This window comes from Zeus faber (assembly GCF_960531495.2).
Source record: "Zeus faber genome assembly, chromosome: 3".
Classification (NCBI taxonomy): domain Eukaryota; kingdom Metazoa; phylum Chordata; class Actinopteri; order Zeiformes; family Zeidae; genus Zeus; species Zeus faber.
Genome location: NC_137190.1, coordinates 10,509,065 through 10,531,352, shown reverse-complemented (window position 1 = coordinate 10,531,352; position 22,288 = coordinate 10,509,065). Strand labels below are relative to the sequence as shown.

The 22,288-nt window shown below is 45.2% G+C and overlaps 1 protein-coding gene across 1 annotated transcript; it reads right to left on the bottom strand.

The window, feature by feature from the left end:
- Nucleotides 1-10,467: 10,467 nt before the first annotated feature.
- Nucleotides 10,468-22,028, bottom strand: lpcat2 (lysophosphatidylcholine acyltransferase 2). The gene is made up of 14 exons (XM_079997500.1): nt 21,761-22,028; nt 20,506-20,648; nt 19,541-19,758; nt 19,040-19,152; nt 18,233-18,293; nt 17,471-17,529; nt 15,806-15,840; nt 15,438-15,492; nt 14,947-15,029; nt 14,575-14,700; nt 14,112-14,265; nt 13,805-13,903; nt 12,414-12,555; nt 10,468-11,783 (listed from the first exon to the last, which is right to left on the bottom strand). The coding sequence occupies exons 1-14, from the start codon at nt 21,869-21,871 to the stop codon at nt 11,605-11,607; spliced, it is 1,578 nt and encodes a 525-aa protein (XP_079853626.1). The 5' UTR covers nt 21,872-22,028; the 3' UTR covers nt 10,468-11,604.
- Between the last annotated feature and the right edge of the window lie 260 nt (nt 22,029-22,288).

Genomic DNA, 22,288 nt, shown 5'->3' with positions numbered 1-22,288 from the left:
GACCCGGCGCGCCTGCGGTCCAGCTGAATCTGAGGGAAGACTGCCCATTCTGGAGCCACTTTAAGACGCGCCCTCCGCCAAATGTGGTGCTATTAAGGCACTTTCCTCTCTCTCCTCCTCCACGTCATGGCCAAATTGAACTTTTTTTTTTTGGTTTGTTTTTTTTTTTGTTTTTTTTCTTCTCCCCTACAGTTGGATCATGCTGGGATGGTGTTCTCTCCATGTTGGGGTTTGCACTGCAAGGTCGCGCAAACCTGCGTTATTCTCTCCATTTACGCACCACCCAGAGTGTGTTATAAAGTAATCCCTGTTGTTTGGGAGATTAAATAATGACAGTGTGGCCTCCGTGAATCGGACTTTACATGCAAATACTACACGTTAATATTTTTTTACTTTTTTTCAAATTATAAAGCAGATAAAGAACATGTTCGGTTTTTTCCATTTCACACATTATGTTGCGTGAGACATACCACATAGTGCATTCAGATTCTATGTTGGTAAAGCTTACCAGGATTTAGATTTCAAGGAAAAAAAAGTTTCCTTTTTTTCTGGAAATGTTTTAATTTGAGACTTGATCTGTTTCTTCTCCATATACTCAGTACATTGGATTATAGTTTTCTAAGAAGCGGTAAAAGCATTGTGTTCCATGGGAAATCGAATTGAGCACCAACTTTTGCCGAGGGCAACGATTTCTATTAGATATGGTTGACCAGTTCATCCCATTATAGTCAATGAATGTCCTCTTAAAGCTCTCCAGTGCTTTTTTTTTATTTTTTTTATTTTTTTTTAAATAAAACCCTAAGAGGGCTGTTTTGGGATGGTTTGTTTGTAAAGATTGAATAACTGAAGTGGATTGTAAAGCAAGAAACCAGGTAATAAGACAGGATAATGTGTTATTAGTGTTGTTGTTTTTTTACCAAGATATAAAGGATGTTTGTCTTTTGTTTTGTTGTTTAGTAGTTTTTTTTCTTGTCAAGTCAATTTAAATTGGCTATCACAAGCCCGTTCTACTTTGAGAGAAACAATTACAAATAGAATAAACCCTCCATTTTGTGTGCAGGGTAGAGAGAGAAGAGTCGCACAGAAGAGCAATGAACTTGAATGTTATATATCGGGTTATACGTATAAAGGTCCTTACTGTACATGGTGTTATTTGGTTAAAAACTACATGAAAAACACAGTGAATCGAGTGCAGTCGGATATCCGTGAGTCAACGAGCATTATCCACTCCGCCTCTATCAAAGGCGATGGGGTCATTTTTACCGTCAAACTGAACGTAATGCATGTTTGGGAGAAAGGCACACAGTCAGTCATTAGTCACAGTCAGTCTTTACTTCGTGGATAGAAAATTAACCTGTCATCCCAGTTGGATATTCTTTGTACAGGGTAGAGGTAAAGGTGAGAATGGTGTCATTTTTCATGTTTAACCCCTGTCCTCTGCTCGGACCCTCCTGATTCAACGCTCTGGATCCGGGAGACCTGTCCATGCGCTGCTTCTCCCACGGTCAGAGAACCCCACCTCTGGGGTCCGTCCGTCTTGATTTATTCCCCACATTCTCTCCCGCTCTCTAAGTCTCTAAATCCTGTCTTACAAAACGCACAGGCACTAAATTGTTTGCAAACAAGCGCATCTCTGCCCAAGTAATCCACGCCCGTCATAATAAACGGCATTATTTGTGTCCCTGGCAAACCCCCTCATTCCCCCGATGGTTTAACAGCTTCAGTCGCAATAATAATGTGCTCGCTCCGTTTTCTTCTTTCAAAACCCACACTGGGGAAAGCCTATTAACTCTGAACTGTGAAGGGGAATGACAAGGCCGCTTATCGGCGGACCGATGACACGTCGCTTTGAATTAGCTGTTTTTGTTGTTTTTGTTTTTTTTATTTAGCCAATTACACGTGGGTCAACCGGCCAGTTACACAACTTTCATGTTTTGCTGCTGCTTCTTGTTGAATGGACACTGGGATATTGGGATCTTGATGATAAAATAACCCAGAAAAATAACCCAAGTTCTGCATACGCATTTGGGATTATTCTTGTCCACACACACCCAGGTCATTCTGTCAGTCAGACGGTGAGGGTGTTGTCGTATCTGGCTTGTCGTTAGGTTCCTCCCACAAGCTTCTGCGGAGTATGAGAATATTTAAGCACCTGTCCCATGGTAGCACAATACCAGTACACCGTGTAAAAATAAGGGGCAGTGGCTCAGGTGGTAGAGCGGGTCGTCGAGTCATCGGAAGATTGCCCTTTCGATGCCCGGCTCCTCCTGGTAGCGTGACGATGTGCCCTTGAGCAAGACACTTAACCCCCTAACTGCTCCCCGGACGCTGCTATATGGCAGCCCACTGCTCCTAGATACGTCCCTTACTTGGATGGGAAAATGCAATGAAATGCATTTTGTTGCCTCAGTACTCGTACTCTGTGCAATGACAATAAGTTGAATCAAATTTTTTGGAAAGTATGGAATTTTGTACTTTTTATTCAGTATTTTTTTAATCTTATTATTCTTGTTACTTTTCTATAAGAACTCTGTGTACGAAATGAACAGATCCCCGTTCACTCACTTCGAGGTGATTTGAAGCCAAAAACATAGCGTCCTGGTCGCAGCCATCTTGCTCGCATCACCTGCGCTGCATGGACGGGAGGTACCACTGTATTATGACGCCCGTCGGACTGTTTGTTGTTGGCCATCAGCTCACCCGGCCCTGACCGCGCCCCTTCAAAAGTCTGCACATAACTTAAATTATATTCGATTTTCTGACAAAATGGTGAAATTACATGAAACACTGTTCACATTTTTTGAACGTGCTTTTGAATTTTTGGTTGGCATGGGTGTTCTGGAAACATCCACCAGAGGCACGTGACATATCGTGGCTTCAGTTCCCGAAAGCAGCCGGAAACCCTTGATTGTAAATACTTAATATTCCAAGGATATGAGAAACAAAACAAAAACAAACCTGGCGCCTATCTTGAGGGAGGTCATTTGAGGATTCATGGGAACGATATCGCCAAATAACTAGACTTGCATAACAATGCGAATTAAGCAGAGGCAGAGAAAATCACATTTACTTTCACCCAAATTTATTTTTTATTATTTTATTATTTTTTTATTATTTATTTTATTCATTTACTATTTATTTGTTAATCTGAGTGTCGGCCGATTTCTCGTTCATTTTTTTCAGCTGTTTCACCGGTGATGCCTCTTTCAATCTTTAATGCCTCTTTAATAGCTTTGCGCATAACGGTCAGGCGTGGAGCGCTCGGTAGTGATGCATTTGAAAACAAAAAGTCAAACAAAAGGAGTGACAGCCAGACATCCATCCATCTCTCTTGTCCCCCCCCCCAAAAAACATTGAATGGTTATAAATCAGCAGGGAGCTGCACCATTTACCCAAAACTTTTGAGTTATGCAACTTCTGAAGTTTGATTACTGTTCTTTTTGTATTCTGTCTGTTCAAATTAATATTATGTACACTTGTTCAACTGAATATTATACATAATATAATCTAATATCATTTTTTGTGCCAAAATCCCCTTAGTGGGGTGTGTTGCCATATGCTGTACAAACAGTATGAAACCATCGAATCCAACGATGTCAGTTTACATCGCTCTTATTATCAAAAATAAAAATGAACATGAAAAAAAAAAACCCTTCTCAGCAAAATTCTGACCTGTTCTTCAACCTGACTCTGATTTCGCCGTGGATTTTTTAAACAGGAAAGGTTTTAGTTCAACCCTTCAAAAAGACATCTGGAAAAGAATGTCAGGACACACACACACAAATGCAAAGATGTGAGACAACCATAACAATGAGAAGGAAAACAAACCTGCGTGATCAGATACCGGCGGTGGACAACTGGTATTACAAAGCGTTGCCCAGAACCCCCCGCCCTCGCCCAGACCTTCACTGTTCCTCCAACCATCACAAAGGAAGCCAAGCACAATCACATTCCCGATAGAATAATAGAAAAGAGAAAATGAGGATTTTGTGGAAAATTCTGGTGTTGTGAGGAAACGTGAACAATGAGATGTTGAGGCCTCTCCCAGCCGGGATGAACTCTTTCGAGGAGTACAGTCGTGTGTGTGTGTGTGTGTGTGTGTGTGTGTGTGTGTGCGTGTGCGTGTGCGTGTGCGTGTGCACGTGCGCGTGCGTGTGCGTGCGTGCGTTTCCTATATATACTGTCAACTATCTACTGTCTCTAAATCTCTCAATCCCAAATGACCAAAATTGACAACTGCCCTAAAATTAACTTTCACCATTCATTTACATCATCATCTGCATTATCTGGACTGATTTCTAGATTTATTTTCTCAAATTTATCATTTTGGTTTTCAAAACAATACATACATGTCAGCCTATTGAAGTATTTCAAGATTTTAAGATGTCTCAAGTCCCCCATCTTTATGTTGTTCTCAGCAGTTTGGGCCAAATGTCTGCTGTAATTCCATTCAATAAATATTTTTGCATTCTAGTGCTATAATGCACAACATATAATGCATTATATACATAAAATTTTATTTATAAAGTTTGGAAAAATGTAAAGCTATTTTGATGCAGCAAGTTGATTTAGAACATCTGCACCATGGAATGTAGGTGAGCAATGCAACCCAACGTGATATACAGTGTAGGCCAGCTGCAGGCAGCTGTTTGTTAACTGATGAATAGTTTGGGGGCCTTACACATACTGTGACGGGAAATTCTCGTATTTCACTCAAAATCATCAACCATTTTGACCTACCTGTTCCAGTTTTCCCACACTGGACTTGAACTGGTATTGAACTTGACTCCTGGCCATTGCCTGTGCACTGCAAGGAGAGCACTTTCCACAAACAAAAACTAAAATGCTTCATACTGAACATCGAATGAAATCAAACAGAACTGAGCACGAGAAGAGGTGCGAGGAGTAAATATACAGGAAATATTTATGAACTCAGTCACTCAGGAAATTAAATCTATGTACAACTGTAAAAGACAGCTCAACCAAAAAGAGCATCTGCTTCCGATACAAGTAGGATTTAAAGGAGATTTAAAAGATGGCGCAGCCGGCCTTATTTCCTCAACAGGCGTGATGTAATGGCAGGGACACTATGCAGGATCTCCTGCGGTGCTCGAATTAGCGATGCCTTGTACCCGGGGAAGGTTCACATACAGATTGATTGACGATACATCGCGGAGATAAGGGGGAAAAACATCGAAATTTGTCAAATATCTCCCTGACTCTTGGACGGCGACTCTTGTCCGAATTAGCATCGCTACCTGTTCAAACCCAGGCACCCGATGATGTGCCGCATCAATTAGCAGCCAGGCCTGTTGCGTCTGACCTTTCGGCTGAGCGCGGCGAGCCCCCCCCCTCCGCATCACTTTGAGGCCTAGGTCCGGTCTGGGCCGGCCCTCGCGCTGCCCGCTCACTCACTCTCAGGACCCGAGCCCAGCAAATGTGATTACCGACGCATATCTCCCACAATCTACTGAGACAGGATCACCCCGAGGCAGGGCCAAATGGATGCAGCGATACACAAGCCCGATGCAGGGAGAGGCTGGGAGGGAGGGTGGGTGGTGGGGGGGGGCTGTGGGGGAGAGCAGAAGCTGCGGGGGAGGGAGGAAAAACAAGCGCGGCCGCAACGTGGACTTAATTGATTCTACGCCGTCTCATCAATTGTGATTAAAATGAAATGGGGCTCTATACGTTTGAAAAGGTTAAAACAAATTGAAGGTGGAAATTACAGCTGGTAATGGCTGTCTAACGGCGGGCTTTTAATGAAGCGCCCCGCTCTCCATCATTCATCTGGGAGTCCTGTGTGCCCACTGTGGCTGTGCTTCCCGGTGTGCTGCCGACCGTCCCGCCCGCATGATGTATTGGGACCAGGTGCCGCCCGTCCTGCCGTGCGGCTCTGTTGACGCCGCAGCGTCAGCGAATGTGCAGCCACGAATCATGATGGATATCTGGGGTGAAAAGTTCCTCCTCGTCGCCATAAGATTTACGTCAATTACAAGAGTGGAGACGTCCAAACCTAGGCGCGTGCCGGTGTCGGCAAGCAACCCCCGGTCCCTCGCCCTGTCCGGTTTCCCAGGGTCATAGCTATGAGTTTAATCCAAGGTTACAACTATGAGCCTGCGCCATGACATCCTGTCCCTCCTGGGAAAAAAAAACAATTGTTTATATTTTATTCGCTAACAGGAGCCGGCCCCTATGTAGCCTGGTTCTACCAGTCAGACAGTCAAGAGAGAAGGGCCCTTCGCAGCCAGAATTTGATTTGAATCAACACCTTCAGCCGCATGAACACAATCTACATCAGCGATGATCTTGGTATATCCCCCCGAAATCGGGTTCTTGCCCTTTCCTCTGATAATATCCAACAGAGCACACTTTCGTCTGTGTTTTGTTGCCGTTATATGTTATTCGCTATTTCTGCGAAAACCGACGCTAGGGCTGCACCGGCACGATCGTCTCCGGGGGCCGCCGCCGTTGGCGCGCCCCGTAACGGGGCGCCAACTGACCCGCCTCCTAGAACATAAACAGCCTCCAGCTGGTCCGTCACGCAGGGCAGTCTGAGATTAACCACCCAGGACCAACTACACCTCCCAAATACTGAAGAACTCGGTTTTGACACCAAGTTTGGACCATGAGCTGGAGCCTACAACCTGATCAGATTTGCTTTGGTGTAACTGTGCCAGCACGCAACTTACCACTTGCGTCTTCGCCTGCCTACCGCTGAGGTTTTGCATTGGAGTTGGAAGCACGTCATCGGTTGCTCCGAGGAAAAACATTATGCAACCGGTCTCCGTGCTCCACAGATCTCTCTGGCTAATCTTATTCTTCTCGATGCTTTCCCAATTCATCCGCTGACCTCGTATTGCCAGTGAAACTGCCCTCCCGCCGGTCTCCCGTTGTCGATTCTGACCGACAACCATCTGCCTCCTCTCTGACAACGTTACTTTGCTCCATGTATTATCCGACCCCCCCGCCGAAACTGACCTATTATGTCATTATGTTCAAGTGCCTGCCTTGGGCTCCATTTTCTCCCCTGCTTTCACAGTCATTCTTTCTCAAATCACAGCCTTGCTCCCCACCACTACCGAGACTCTGAACAGGTATCTCCATTATAGCGGGAATTATTACCTCACCAACATGGGAACCCTTCCTGTGCCTCCGACCTTAGGTCATAACCTATGTGTGCATGGTGCTGGAGTCATGACTGTCGTCTTATCATCCGTATGCCGCAACAGGAAGAAAACCTCCCCTCCAATATTTAGGAGACAGATCTGCCCATATTGTCCAATCCCTACTGCATCTTTCTCCCGTGGAATGAAAAATCCTCCTGTTCTCCACTAAGCCCTTGGAATAATTCCCCCTTTTCCATATTTCTGGCATTAACTTCCATAAATACTTCAACACATCGAGTGCACTTTTATACGATCAAGGCATACCTGAGGCCCGTGCGTGCTTCACAATATCTCACACCTCTCTCAACCAAGTGGGCATCACTATCCGTGTGCACCCTGCACAATGCTCCTCTAACTCTTGTCTTTCTGCAATCAAACAGACACTTTCCTCCTCGATGAACGGCATTGGTGGCAAATTGTAATGGGTGCCTAAGGATTTGTGGCCCCCCTCCGTGGCTCCTTCTTCCTCCTCTGTCTTCTCAGAAGCTCTGCCTTCCTCCAAAAAAACCCCCAAAACGACCAGCCTACTCTGCAGCTCAGCCTGGCGCCCTCTCGTTCCTCCTCACCTGTTTCCTAAGCCGCCTTCCCTCCCACATAAGCCTCCCTAGTTCTGCCTCTCCTCTCGGCTTTACTGAAACCCTGCTTTCCTCTGCTCTCCCAAATCTCTCCATACCATAATTATAAATTATTTTGCCCGTTCTCTCGAGCTTACTCTCAGCTGTCTTCTCCAATTTGCTCAGTACTCCTATCAGATCAGTATAAATACAATTCCACCCCTTAGTCCCAGCAGCCCGTGGCCATCTAACCTTTGTTTTTTGCCCACTTATCCTTTCCCCTCTGGGGTGGTTATTTACTTAGTTACTTTACTTAGTTACTTTCCACCGTCCTCAAACGCAGTGCGGGTGCTGTGCTCTCGTCCCCTCTGCAGCAGGGGTACTGACATTCTGTGGACCTCGTTGTGAAACCTGCCTTTGGACTTCATCAGACCGACTTGATGTACTTCTCAACGGTACTGATCAATATGGGGCCCCTGCGCTCCCTCGGGCCCTCTCCGCATGTGAACGGATATTTTCTCTGCGTTTGGGCCTCCAGTCCGGCCTTCGGAAAACACCTTCTGAGGCCGGAACATTTTTCGAAACTCGTTTTTCCCCCCCGGTCTATCCTCGTGCGGAACGGCGCCCCTTGAGAATGCTGGTGTCGGCGCCTGCAGGCGGCGGCCCGCGACCGTTGCGTTCCTTCGCCGTGCGTCTCCATTGAAAGTTTAAAAGTCTGTCCAAACTTCAGGAATGGCGCCCGCACCGGATTGTGTGTGTACTGTGTATTATGATCTCTGCTCTCAAGAAGGTGCTCAATACGCACACTCCTGACGCTCTTCCGTGGTGTTTGACATCACATTTTTATGACGTGTCATCCGGGGGGGAAATGCATTTTTTCAGAGATGTCTATATACGTGTGGACGAGGCCTCAGGCGAGCACCTTTTTCTTCCCTGGTGGATTCCATGTGATCAATGTCACCATCCACCCGTGGGCGAAACCTGCCGCCTCCCAACCCTCCCCTCCCCCCGCGAAAGCCCTTCCGGGCTCCAAAGCCGTGGCAGCGAGTCATCTTCCACCCCTGCTCTCGCAGACTTTCGTGGCATCCCATCCTGGCATCCCATCGCCATGTTTTCCCCGGTGGCCTGCGTTGGGTGCGTCCACCTGGCTGTGCTCACCGCCGACTCTGCCACCGCGAGTTGCCAACCCACGACAGCCCCGGTGGGGTCCGCAGCCTCCCGCCAGCTGCCTCTCCAAGCTCCCACATGGTCTTTCCCTTGTCGTCAGCTGCCCTGTTTGCGGCGTCCACTCGCCAAGTGTAGATCCAATGTACACTAATATGCAGGATCTGATGTTGAGTCCCTTGTGCTGTTAATTTGGGGCCGACACGCAGAAGCCAAGTTCAGACAAACAACCTACCGCACTTTGTCCTTACGCTCGAGAGTAGATGCCGTGGACGTTAGAGTGTTTTTTGTGTATGTATGGGAAAAAGAAAAAAGTTGTGTATGTGAGAGGCATTGGTATTGACATGAGAGCCGGAGTCTAAGTTCTGGCCTTAATGGCTACTCAGAGGAATTACGTGGCACCAGATACCAGTCTCCGTGTAGATAAAATGTTTGATTCCAAGCTGCGTATTTGCTCTACAGAACACCAGCAGGCTCTCTGTCAGACGCTCCTTTCTCCGATGAAGAACAGTGTTGAACAGTGGAATGAAAGACAAATGGCATGAATCCAAGTTATTATCACTATTATTATTTTTTCTTTATAATATTGTTTCCTTAATCTATCATATCGGTTATCCTCTGGAGGTGTTGCGTACAAATAGAATATAATGTGTTTGTCTTTTGTTTTTTTGGCACATGGGACAAATACATTATTAAATATTTAACAAGTGAACATCATAACATGAGGGTGTCATGTGTCACATTTGCATCACCTCTTAATAGCACATTCACTTGATTTCACTTGAGATGCTGTGTGTTCCCGGGCCTGTAAGAGAACAGTCTCACTGGCATCGCCTTCCAGATGAACCATGTCATGTCAGACTGCCGGCGTGTGCGCAACATGTTCAAACGCAATTAATGAAGCAACGCAGAGCAAATTGAGCACTTACGTGAAACCGAGATAATGGAGGCAGGCGGCAAGATTAATCGCAAAGTAAGCGCGTAATGTCAGCATTTCGCACCACATAAAAAAAATATAAAATAACCAAGGTTTTAAATAACGACAGGATATTGCAGTTCTTGGGAATCGATGGAGATTAAAGGGACGCGTAATCACAGGTGGGCGTGGAGACGTTGACGGATATCTTAAGCCATTTAGATGAAATCGCACTTTATCTTTACTCTGAAGGGAGGACATTTCGCCAAAGTCATGTTTGTCCCTCCGCAAAGTGCATTTCACGTGAAATAGTCCTTGTCCATTATGAAGTTAGGCGCACATCTACATGCCAAACGCCCACTGTTTCCCATTCGAGTGGTTGGACAGTTCCTGGCCGCCATCAACTGCTCTTTACAGTCCTTCCGGTTTTTTGTTCTTTTTTCCTTTTCTGTCATACACCCTCCCTCACACATGTGACACACTTATAAAAGCCCTGCTTCCTGCCAACTATTCCTATGGACGAATGCTGCCACCTGGTGGTGGTTTGCAGAACACCTGGGAGGAGAGCGTCCAGTCACATCTCATTAAAAACAATTATACATTTTATCAAACTCCATTTGCGAGTTCTCCCAGTGGTATGCTACAAAGGCAGAAGTAGGCAGAGAGCTAAAAATTGTACTCTTGTTTTATTGTCGAAAGTAAATTTTGCTGTGTTAACAAAAAAAAAAAAAAGAAAAATCACATAATTGCAAAGCAACCTGCTAAATAAATAACAATGCTGCTTAGTTAATTTGAAAGCATACCCTCTGGAATATGTTCTTGTGAACAGGCAGCGTTGCCTTTTTGCTCACAAATTGCCCTATTTTCAGTGGTTGTTTAGTCGACATGGAGCCGGCTCGGTGGAGCGCTGCCTCAGCGAAAAACACTTTTCAGTCGAAATGCAAATAAAAAGACATGCAAAGCAAAACCTTTGGCTAATTATACAGCCGTCTTACAAGGTCTATGTCCCTGAGCACGAGCAGAAAAGTGAAAAGCGCAGCATGTACACTCTTTGCAGACAGAGGTTTCCAGATTGAGTATATCTTCATAAAGTCTGTGCTAATTATTGTGCAATAACAGATGAGGATGTTATGCTTCTATAAAAAAGATGTAGATGTTTTGGCAAACTGGGTTATTTACATCGGAATGCAATATACACAAAGCTTAAGAGGAACATATGGACGAACTAGTTTGTTTGTTTGTTTGTTTGTTTTTTTCAGTCAAGAGTGGAATCAGCTTGCTGGTGAACTTTAAAACAAGATTGACTTCATGAGATAGACACTCTTCATCATTATTATCAACATGCAAGGTTTAGCTGAATTAGACACAGCTGGCAGGACACCAAATACACCGATAAGTACGCTGTGAGAAAATGAACCTCCCTGTAAATGTCTTTGTTTTTTTTCTTCTATAAAAACCCTCTTGGACCGTTTCCTCTGACAAAACGCATGATCGAGAGACGCACAAAAGACTTCAGACTTAATGGCAAAACGGTTCTGCTTGTTGCTCTTAAGAATCTCTTCATTGCTTGTTCCACTCGACACACAGGGTTTTATTCAGGTGAACACTCTGACCTCTTGAAAATCTCTAAAAGGCACTAAAAACTGATAAAAGCAACACAAAAAATGACATAGAAAAAAAAAAAAAAAAAAAAAAGGCAATGCATGCCATCCTGTAACGCTGTCCACTCGGCTCCCCGGTGTTTAAAATAACTTGGGTTCTCTAAAACGGACACGACACTCCCCAGTCCTTCATCTGCGGGGTGTCAGTCGTCCTTCTTGTCCGAGGTGCTGTCCTCCTCCTTGTCCAAGCAGCTCGTCTGGTCGTCCACGTCCTCCTCGTCCGCCACGGCCTCCTGGAGCGCCTGGTACCGCTGGAGCTCCAGGTAGGTGGTGAACAGCTTGGCGTACTCCGGGTGGGACGTGGCGAAGGCCTGGAATTCGTCTGTGGGTCAAACAAACCACAACGAAAAACATTCAACAGGAGCACAAAGTAGATCAAACCCATATAAAATTGCAATCAAATTATTTTGAAAAATCATGTTTCCATGCAAATGTAAGAGAAGTTTTTGGAGATGTTAGAAATGTTGCAACGAAAAAAAAAGGAAAATGGATGTTTTAATCACTCGGGTTGATGCGAATTAACCCTCTACCCAAATGTGTATGTCAATAGAAAGCTCTTCTGCAATAGGTAGACATGCATTATTTACTATTATGTAAGTGTCTTAAAATTGACGAAAAAAATATATACTTTTTTTTTTTCCACACGCAATTATTGGTATGCCAATTAATTGTCAATTAAAATTTCATGATTGACTGTCCATGTGAAAATTCGTATTCCAAATAACATTTTGTTATTTCACTATGAAATCTCTATCTTCATTACCAGTCAAAACTAAGTTAAAAAACATCTAATAATAATAATAATAATAATAATAATAACAATAATAATAATAACAACAACAATTATCACAAAAAATACTTATTTCACAACATTACAAACTGATCATCTGGTCCAGGGCCTGGGCTCTGGCGACTTAACCGATCTGAACCGTGTTAAAAGCAGAGCACTGACGGAAACTGATGAAGCCGGAGCAGTCGGCGTCGATCTCCTTGAAGAGCTTGGTCATGTTCAGGTCGGACACGCCCAGCGCCGAGCGCAGCAGAGCGGTGAACTCCTCGCGAGTGATCCTCTCATCCTCGTCCGTGTCAAACAGCTAAACGAGAGGAGACAAGGAGGAAGTCCGTCGTCGCGAATTAGGAACAGGGTTCTTCGGCGCATGCTCCCAAGAGCTGGGAGGAAAAAGAAACCACACGCAGGCTGCTACCCTTTGTGGAGACACAAGTAAACGTGAGGAAAGTGGAAGAATCCAGCAAACAGAGCCAAAAATGAAATAATCAAAACGCAATATAAATAAGTCTAAATAAAATGTCTTAATATGTGTCTCAAAACCAAAAAGGGCCGCGACGAAACCTTGTGCCCACAAAAGCGAGCGGCCGTGACCTCGACCTCGACCGCGAGCGGCTCCCAAAAACACAAACACATTGTTGACTTGACGTTACGGAGCGACTCTGAAAAGCTGCCTCTGTTCCTCCGCACGGCTGGAATAACTGAGTGAAAGCAGAATGCCGTTCTGTAATCTCCTCACTCGGGCCGCACGCCGGACTGAGCAACACGTCTGGAATTCGTCTCCCCTCCTTGCGCGGTTAATGCCCAATTAAGCCCAAAATTCAGGCATTCTTGCAGCACTTTCAAATCGCTGGATTTTTTTCGACGCCTCAGCGTGACTCATGGTGCCCGCTCCCGCTTTCCACAAACTGATTAAAGGACGTTCAATTGACATTGACACATCACCCATTTATTTATTTATTTTCTTTTGTGCTCATTATGTAGCGGCACTAAGCTTTTAAAGCATAACCCCCCCCCCCACCCCCGCCACCCCGACATTCAGCGTATTCCAGGATTGATTTAAAGTGTACTGTATTTCCAAAATGAAAAGGCAACATTAAAATCCAGCCGACTTGAGAAGGGAAAGACCCCGTTTCAACCTTGAGCCGCTAATAATTAAGTTTGTTTGTCTTAGAAATTCAAAATGTGAGCTGCACAACTACAGGATCAAACCTGGATAATACACTTGTATGAAGTAAGTACCGTCTCCTGCTGCAAAGTAACATATTTAAGTACAATTCTGAAAGCTATGTTCTTTCCTTGAGGGGTTCGATTTTATGGGATATATATACTTGAGATATTGGGACATTATACTTGAAAATTAATTATTCACAATAGCAATCCAATCACTTTATAAAATGTATAATTTTTTTAAACTCCCAATAACAGGAGGAAACCGCTCCATAAAATCATACATTTAATATCAGGTACTTTAACACGTTCACTTGAATACTTTGACCAGATTTCCACTTCAACCTAAGTGTAGGATGCGAGTGCTTTATGAAACATCGTCTCACTTTGAAAGCCATGCGGAGAACCTCCTCGGTGTTGGCCGGTCGACACAGGATGGTCACGCCGATCACGTACTCCCTGAAATCGATGGTGCCGTCTCCGTTCTAGGCGGGGTCAGATGTCAAGAGAGAAACAACCGGTCATCCAGTGCCGGGAACTAGTTGTAGTGAATAATCCGATTATATTCCAGGCGGAGAGCCTGTTCTTCTATCCAACAGGAGAAATAAGCCCTTTTCTAATGGCGTAACTCCTGTTAAAATAAACATTTCAATACCCACCAACATCACAACAGGTCACATGGACGTTGCTCACCCTGTCGAACAAGGCGAACAGCTCCTGCAGAGCCGGGTTCACCGGCAACTTTAGGAACGCGGCAAAGCGGTCGATCGTGATGCGTCCGCCGTGGCAGGAGCTGGCCATGGTGGCGAAGCTCTCCAGCTCCTTCTTCACGTTGTCCCACTTCAGACTGGGAGGAGGCGCAACGGCGGGGAAGTCATCTTAGTTTCACACGATATTCTATGCCACATTTTTTTGATCTACATGTGTTTCGGTTTATAAAGCATATTTTCCTTCTTGTTCTCAATTAAAATAGTTGTCATTATCCTCCATTTTTGGTATGTATAATGCTATATCCTACTGCTGATACAGTCCAAAAACATCTTAAAAAAGTGCAGTATTAATAATAATAATAATAATAATAATAATAATAATTATAATAACAACAACTATCAATAGAAAAGTTATTCCAGGTGGCACCAGGTGGAGGAGCTCATACTTGAGTTTGCGGCTGATTTTGGTGAACTCCACCAGGCCGGCCTCCATGGGCAGGGTCAGCTCTCCGGCTGAGATCATCAAGCGGCAGTCCTCGTAGGTGTGGTCGGTCACAGGGACGCCCAGCGCCCTGACGGAGCACGGAGAAGAGGGGGGTTCATCTACGCCCACAGAGTGTGTAATAAACACCTGATCATCTCAGAAGGTTCAAATCCGCACAAGGGAGATGCTCGAACCCGGTGAGCACCGCAGTGTCACAGGTACAGTTATAGCCCGGAGGAACCCTGAGGAACCCAGAGGAACCGTGCTCTACCGTGCTCTATCAATTGAAACACAAAAGGAGACTTTCTGCCGATGGCGTCCGGGGAAAACGTACTGGGCCATAACGCTGCGCACCGTGCTGGCAAACAGAGGCGGACTTTTCTTCTCCTCTTCTGTGGGGATCTGTGGAGGAAGGAACTTGAGAGAGAGGAAAAAAAAAAAAAAGGGTCAGAAGATGGAAGAGGGAGATTACGCCCCAGAGTAGGAAGCTCATTTTACTCGTTCGTCCGAACGTCTGGTAACTATAAAAACACCAGCTATGTAACAGCAGAAAACAAAAAAAATAAATAAAAAAATGAGTGTAAGCTTCCAATGCACGAGTAACAGCGATAATGTTGTGTGCAATTTCAAACGAGCCATGAATAAGCCTTTTGATTGCTTCGAGGCAGAAGTCCTGTCTACAAATAAATCACACTTTTGTTCTTTGTCAAGATATTGAAGGAAAAAAAAATTGCCCCCTCTATTCTTTTATATACGGTATATATTATTTAAACTACAGGAGAATGACTCATAACTGCAGGAATAAAGTGAGGGAGGGACGTTTACCTCTATCTCAACAGTGGTGTAAAGCTGCGACAGCGTGAGAAGCAGCAAAGCCTTCCTAAAAACAAAAAAAACAAAACACAGGAATATTTATGTGTTAAATTCAACATCTCTAGATAATTTTGCACACGGGGCATTTCCTTCTTTGCGTGATGTGTTCGTATAATCTTTCACATCATTTCAGCGTCTCTTGAGTCAAGACACAGGGAACTTGCGGACGACGGGGGAAGTAAGAATCCATCCCCCACTTCTGCAAAAAGTGCCGACTGCAAATTCTATACACACTTCTCAACCGCAAGCTGCAGTACAGAAACGACTACTAATGTACCACAAATGTACTGATAACACGCCGGGGACATTGGTGTACTTACGAGCTGAAACCTTGCCAAGTCCAAGTCACTGTGTCCTGAAAACAAAAAAAAAAGAAAAAAAACAGGTCATTGTAAATTAGGGTTCGAATGATATGGGTTTTAAAGGGCCGGTACTGATATTTGTTTGACTGGGGGTTGTCGATGTCGATATTCAATATCCTAATATTTGAAAATTCTTTACACGGAAAAAAAATAAATTAATAAAAAATTGTAATAATAATTCCAGGATACATCACTGCCCTTTAAATGAAGAATTTGCCCTTTTATTCCGTGCAAGGAAAATAAAATGACATTTGCAAAATTCAAGTGCACCGCTGTGATCACACCAATCAGTCTCTGAACGGATTACGGTCCTCTTCACACATTTATTCTTTCTTCCCTGAGAAAGACAAAAGATGTATATATATATATATATATATATATATATATTTTTTTTTAATCAAGCCCAAAAAAACACAACCCGTGAGTTTTTCAAGCGACTTCACAAAAAAAGAAGCATTTGTGCCTTTTTCTGCATCAATTTATGGTGGACTTGTCCTTATTTATGTAAGGGAAAACACAAAAGTCAGACGCCAGTGTTTTTATTGGGGGGGACAAGTTCACGTGTTCAAAATATTGAGGGGGAAGTATTCCCTGCACCCCCCCCCCCGAAATCAATCACTCTATCTATCAATCTATCAATCTATCTATCCATCCATCTATATAATTTGACTTGTGACATGAGCTTCCTCCATCAATTCCACCGATGAAGATTAATTTGGACTTAACCAACGAGGTTAAGTCAGAACGCTTATCTCATGAATATTCTTATCTTGCCCAGAAAATAAATCTGCTAACTGCTCGTTGTCCCTTTTTACTCATCGGCAAAATAAAGTCCTTTATTCTGGAATATGCGGCTCATTAAAACACTATTGTTGCTACATTCTTCTCCTGCCGCGATTATAAAAAAATAATGTCGGCAAAGGAATTATTTTCTTCTTATTTAGTCTTCTTAAAAAAAACAAAAAAAATAACAAACACACAGGGGGGCCTGCTTAAATATATCTATTATTTGGGCTTATATTATTGTACTGTATCCAAAGATGACAAGTGATATTCAGATTTTGAAAAAAAAACAAAAAGGAAGAAGAAGAAAAACCCCAACCAAACAAATATGCTCTGACTCTGCCTTATTTGCCCATCTCTCTCTGAGAAACGGTCCCCCATCGGCACCCCCATCAGTCCCACTAACACAGGGGTCTGTGGGGTTGGGGAAACCTCCTTTAGTCCATATACAGTATAATACAGCTGTTTCCAATGAAATCTCGATGCCCATTCACGTAAAAAAAAAAAAAAAACAAACAAAAAAAAAAAAAAAACCCACGCCTGATAAAAAAAAAGGCACCAGAGACATCAAGAGGCGAAGGGGCCTCGGAACCCGGGCACAAATGTGTTTTAGTGCAACATCAAACTACATTGAGATAGCTTCAAAGCCTGTATACCGACCGAGGGACTCTTTTCATAATTTTGATATCGGAGGTTTTTGACATTGACAGTCTGATACCTGATAAAAAGCCAATGCATCGGAAATGCGATATATCGGTCGAACCCTATGGTCAAGTGTCCTATGCGTTATTACTATCATTTATTCATTAGTCCTTATATACTGTATGTGTGAGAACTCACCAGTTTGTTGGGATATCTCATAAGCACAGGTTGCACAGGGACGCCTGGGATGAAGGCACCTAGCGCGACGGGAGGAGAGGAAGACAGGAGGTAAGACAGGAAGACTGAATCGCGGGAAAAAAAAATCCAGGTTCAATCCGCCCCTTCGACTTAGAAATCCTATAAGCGCCAAGTCTTTCTGAACCGATACAACCCGTGGAGCTTCCCTCCCCTCCAAACGCGTCCTCCTGAGGCGGATCGCGTACGACGCCCTGAGGAGGCCCGGGGAGCGTTCCGGCCGCAGCGCTGGCCGGCGGCGTTTACACCGTTGTGAAAAAAACTCTGGAAAGTAGCGGTGAGGATTGGAGCCGGTTTCCAATCACTTCGCACCTTGTAACCGATCTGTACATGGGCAAATGAGCGGGTATTGAAGCACTCATTTGCATCTCGTTTGCCTTTTCCTGGCTTTCCAGTTTCATGTAAACCAGTGTGAACCAGTCCTTGGTCAAACAGTGTTTTTGTTTACGTACTTAACTTCTGTCTATAGAAGTGGGGTGGTTGCGTCCCACTCAAGTATCTACATGTAGTTTGTATTCTTTTGGGAAACTGAACAATGCCAAAAAAAAAAAAAAAAAAAAAAAGGGTGTGTCGTGATGCGGAGGCAGCAAAACCCTTAAACGGTCAAAGCGGCCTCGACAAGCGCTGTTCCACCAGGACAGAAACATGTTGACCACTCACACAATGGAAACATATTGGAAAAAAATAATAATAAAAAGAATGTACCCTGTTTGAAGGTAATAAGACATGAGCGATTTGTGCACGTTCCCTCTGGGAAAATCAGGACCTAAAGGGCAGAGAATAGTTATTAACCCTAACGGGTAGTCATACAAGGGCAAAAACAACCTGCACGGCGTGGTTCAGAGCTTGGGCAGATTTTATATTTGACAATCGCAAACGCAGCAACACAGCACTATGCTATGCAGGAAGAACGGACACAATATTACTTTGCAGTAATAACAACAAAGAAGCCATTGTTGGAATTTTTACGAGCTCCGACATCATGGAAAACGGCTTTTGGGGTCAACTATAATTCCGTGAGATTAACGACGACTGACATTGTTGCAGCACCTCAGCGAGCGTCAGCGGAGTTCTCGAACCAAGCGAGCCCGGCCTCATTTCCACACCGCTACATTGTATGAATTTGCGTCGAAAAACTGAGCGACAAACCTTATTTGCGCTTCGGGAAGGTTTTGTTTAAGAAATGCCACTTGTGCAATGCGCGCGCACCCGTGTGACGTGGATGGGCTTTGTTTAATCTTGCAAAAATATTTTGAAAGAAGGAAGTGTCATAAAAACAGCGGCGAACCTCTGAAGTGGAAGCTGTAAAGGGGGAAAAAAAACACCGAAAAGCCACATCCTGCGATGTCGCAACTTTAACAGGAATCACAAACGAAATTAAAAACGAACGTTTCAAAGTAACCTGCGCTAAAAGGCTGCTTGGCCGCCTGAACAGTCATAATAGTAAAAAAAAAAAAAAAAAAGTAAAAAAAATAAATAAATGTGTGTGTGTGGGTGTGTGCCGGGACGGACCTGTGGCCAGCAGCCTCCCGACTTGGCTCTGCTCTCGATCTCACGGATGGTGTTCTTCCTGGAGTCCGGGTCCTGTCTGGACACCAGGACGGGCTGGAGACAGCGTATGAACCCTGAAAACACAACCGGGACTCGAACCAATCTCACACTGTCTGGGGGGGGGGCACTGCGTTGTCTTTGTGCCGTTATTTTCTTTCGGTGGAGCGGTGGGTTTTATTTCTTAACGGGCGTTGTGTGTTATTTCCCCATTGTTGGGAAAGGCGCTCACTGATGACATCATAATCGACATCGTCATCTAAGCATTCAACGCCTTAAAGCGTTTCAACAAATCTCCAACGCGCACATTCCTGACGCCCATATTGCAATGAGCCGCAGGAAGCCGCAGAGTCCTCCTCCGCCGCTGAAAGGGCCAACCTGACGAACCCCCACCCTACCCATGTCCCCATGCCCCCATCCCTCCCTCTCCGCTTTAACACAACGACAGCAGTAACGGTCGCTCACTGCCAAAGATGGGCGTCGCCAGGTTCTCCAATCGGGACACGGTGGAGGGCAGGCCGGCGACGATGCACACGATGCCGTCGAAGAAGGTGGAGTGCGGGGCCACGGCCAGGATGGGGGCCTCGCTGCTGCTGACCTGCTTCCCTTTGACCACCACCCTGAAGCCCATGCAGAAGTAATAGGTCCTCCCCAGGGCGGCCATCACCCTGCAGCACATGAACCTGGACCGAGGCAAAAAAACCAAAAAAATAACTAAGGCCCTAATGCACTTTAACGTCTGATCAAATGTATCTGATAAAAGTGGAGGCAAGAAAAAGATTTATGACAAACAAAACACGGCACATCCTGATTCCTTATTACCGAATAATAAATGCTCAAAGTTACAATACATTTATACATATACATCATTTATTTAAACTCAATTTAGCCATTTCCTATAGCAATCTAATAATAGAAAGCAGAGCTTGTGTATTAACTTAAAAGTAATTTAGGTTCTCGATCGTCAAAGATAAGCTCGGATATTTATAGTGACCGGGCCGAACGGCGACTAATGTGATTCCTCCGCGGCGAGCCTGTCGCAGTGAAGCAGCAAACGACCGAAACCGGCACAACCTTGACGAGATAAGCATGTTGTTCTCTTTTCCACCGTCTCAACCGTATTGTTATCCGCTCATAACTTCTTGAAGCTGTCTTGGCAGTGAATATCATTTTAAAATGATATACATACAGAAAACACAGCAGAAGGTACACAACTTATTGAGAGTACATCTATGAAGCTGAGACTGAGACCCGGGTTTTTCCTTATCACACCGGCGACAAATGCCTGATGTAAGCGGGTGTTACCGGGTTTTTGGTGCAGTGGGAAAGGGGAATTGTTGTCATATTATTATTGGCTGCTGCTGCTGCCGCTGCGAGGGGCCGTGCAGGTCTCAGGTCTGTGTTTATAAATCCTCTACGCCCATAGTTACCGTCTCCATCCAGTCATGGGCTCCACGGCTCCTTTTAGGGGATGCTTGAAGGTGGTGATGACGGCCACGGGCCACGTCACCATGAGAACCAGGGACAGGAGGATCCCACGGATGGGGACCAGGAGGATCCCCAGGAGCACACACTGAGGAGAGGAACGTGGAGGAACACACACACACACAAATTAGTCCACGTTGTCAAAGATACACAAACATAACTCTTGAAAGTCTTCTAATCCCGGGGTTCGCCAACAACGCCCCCTTGGCAGAGACCCAGGGGTCACAACAGAGGAAGTTGAGAGGAAAAAATACAAAATAAAAGACACGTGGGCGTATTAACAGAAGTTATGCAGCGGACTGTGATCTGAGCGTACAAACTGGATATGGCTGCAGTGCATATCACAAGTAGTACTATATCACTAGTATGTAGTACTACAACTATGTATCAAGATAGCTGTAGTCTGCTCAGTTTAGTGGTGAAGATAATGTGGCATTATCTTAACAGCAACACTAAAAATAATTACAGCAATACTGATAGTAGTACTTATGTTAGTGATAATAGTAAATGAGCTAAGTACTAGTCATTAAGGTAGAATAGCAATGGCACTGCAGGGGGACCGAGAGCCCCTGTTTGTTGTAATCCACATGACTGGGGATAATTGATAGAAAAGGAGCTGACACCGGGGCTCTGGTTGTTATGGCTGCCTGGTGAGGAGGCTCCGGATTGAGGCCCCTTCTACTGTGACGCTACCTGTGACCGCCCCGCCACACGAGGCACACGGGCGGGCTGAGGAGCTAGGCGCTAAGCCGGCTGTGGCCCTCGTTTGCCTACGATGAACCGCCGCACGGCTCTGTGGACCACTCCGTTCTGATTGGTCACCAGCGGTCACCAGCGGTCACCAGTGGTCAGCTACTTGTGAAAAACGACCACCGTCGCCTGTTAATAATGACCGTTGCCACGGGCGACCGCTTCACCGCCCGCCGTGTTGGTTGGGGTGTTGTGGACTCATTTTCATGGCGGAAGCTCTGGCACCAGGCGAACTGGTGACACAGTAAAACACTTCAATTCACCATCGTGGCTCAGAGTTTTCTTTTATTTAGTGAGCACCCGCGTTACGAGCGGGGTTACGGTGCGGACCGCCGGTCGTCTTCGCAAAACGACCCCGGACACGGTGGTAAGAACCCCGCGGATGGGGTCTGCTTTGCGGTATTATTTATCGTGGGTTTCATTCGTGATGTCGCAGGACGCCAGACTCACTTTGACGATCTGAGCCGTGCTCAGCGCGGTGTCCTGGACGAACGGGTTGGCGACGGCGGGCAGCAGCAGGGATCGCTGCCGGGGGAGCGGACCGACCCTCTGCGGCGGCATGTTCCGGGCTGGACGGTGCGCGGATCACAGGGCGTGAGACCCGCAAGCTCCTCCGGCGAGTGGAGCCGCTGCCGTCATTTCACTTCCGCGACGGGTGTCGGTTTTTTAACCATGGCTCTGTGTGGCGCGATCACAATCACATCAGCAGGTAAAACCAGGGAGGAGGACGGTGGACGGGGGTGGACGGGGGGGACGGGGCCGACGCTTCGGTTCGTTCCAGGCTCCGCCTACCATGGGCTCGCCGCACCCCCACACACACGGTAGCGCTCGGCTAGGAAACGGATTTATTTGATTTATTTTGTATTATGTCTTTGCTCGAGGAAAGATTTTGACAAATTTGAGTCTTAAAAAAAACATTATTATTATTATTATTATTATTATTATTATTACGTTATAATTATTGCTATTATTATTGTT

Coding starts and splice junctions, on each gene's coding strand:
- lpcat2 (XM_079997500.1), bottom strand. CDS start 21,871: ATGCCGCCGCAGAGGGTCGGTCCGCTCCCCCGGCAGCGATCCCTGCTG. Junction 20,649..21,760: donor GCACGGCTCAGATCGTCAAA/GTGAGTCTGGCG, acceptor TCCTCTCCTCAG/TGTGTGCTCCTGGGGATCCT. Junction 18,294..19,039: donor CGGGAGGCTGCTGGCCACAG/GTCCGTCCCGGC, acceptor TCTGCCCTTTAG/GTCCTGATTTTCCCAGAGGG.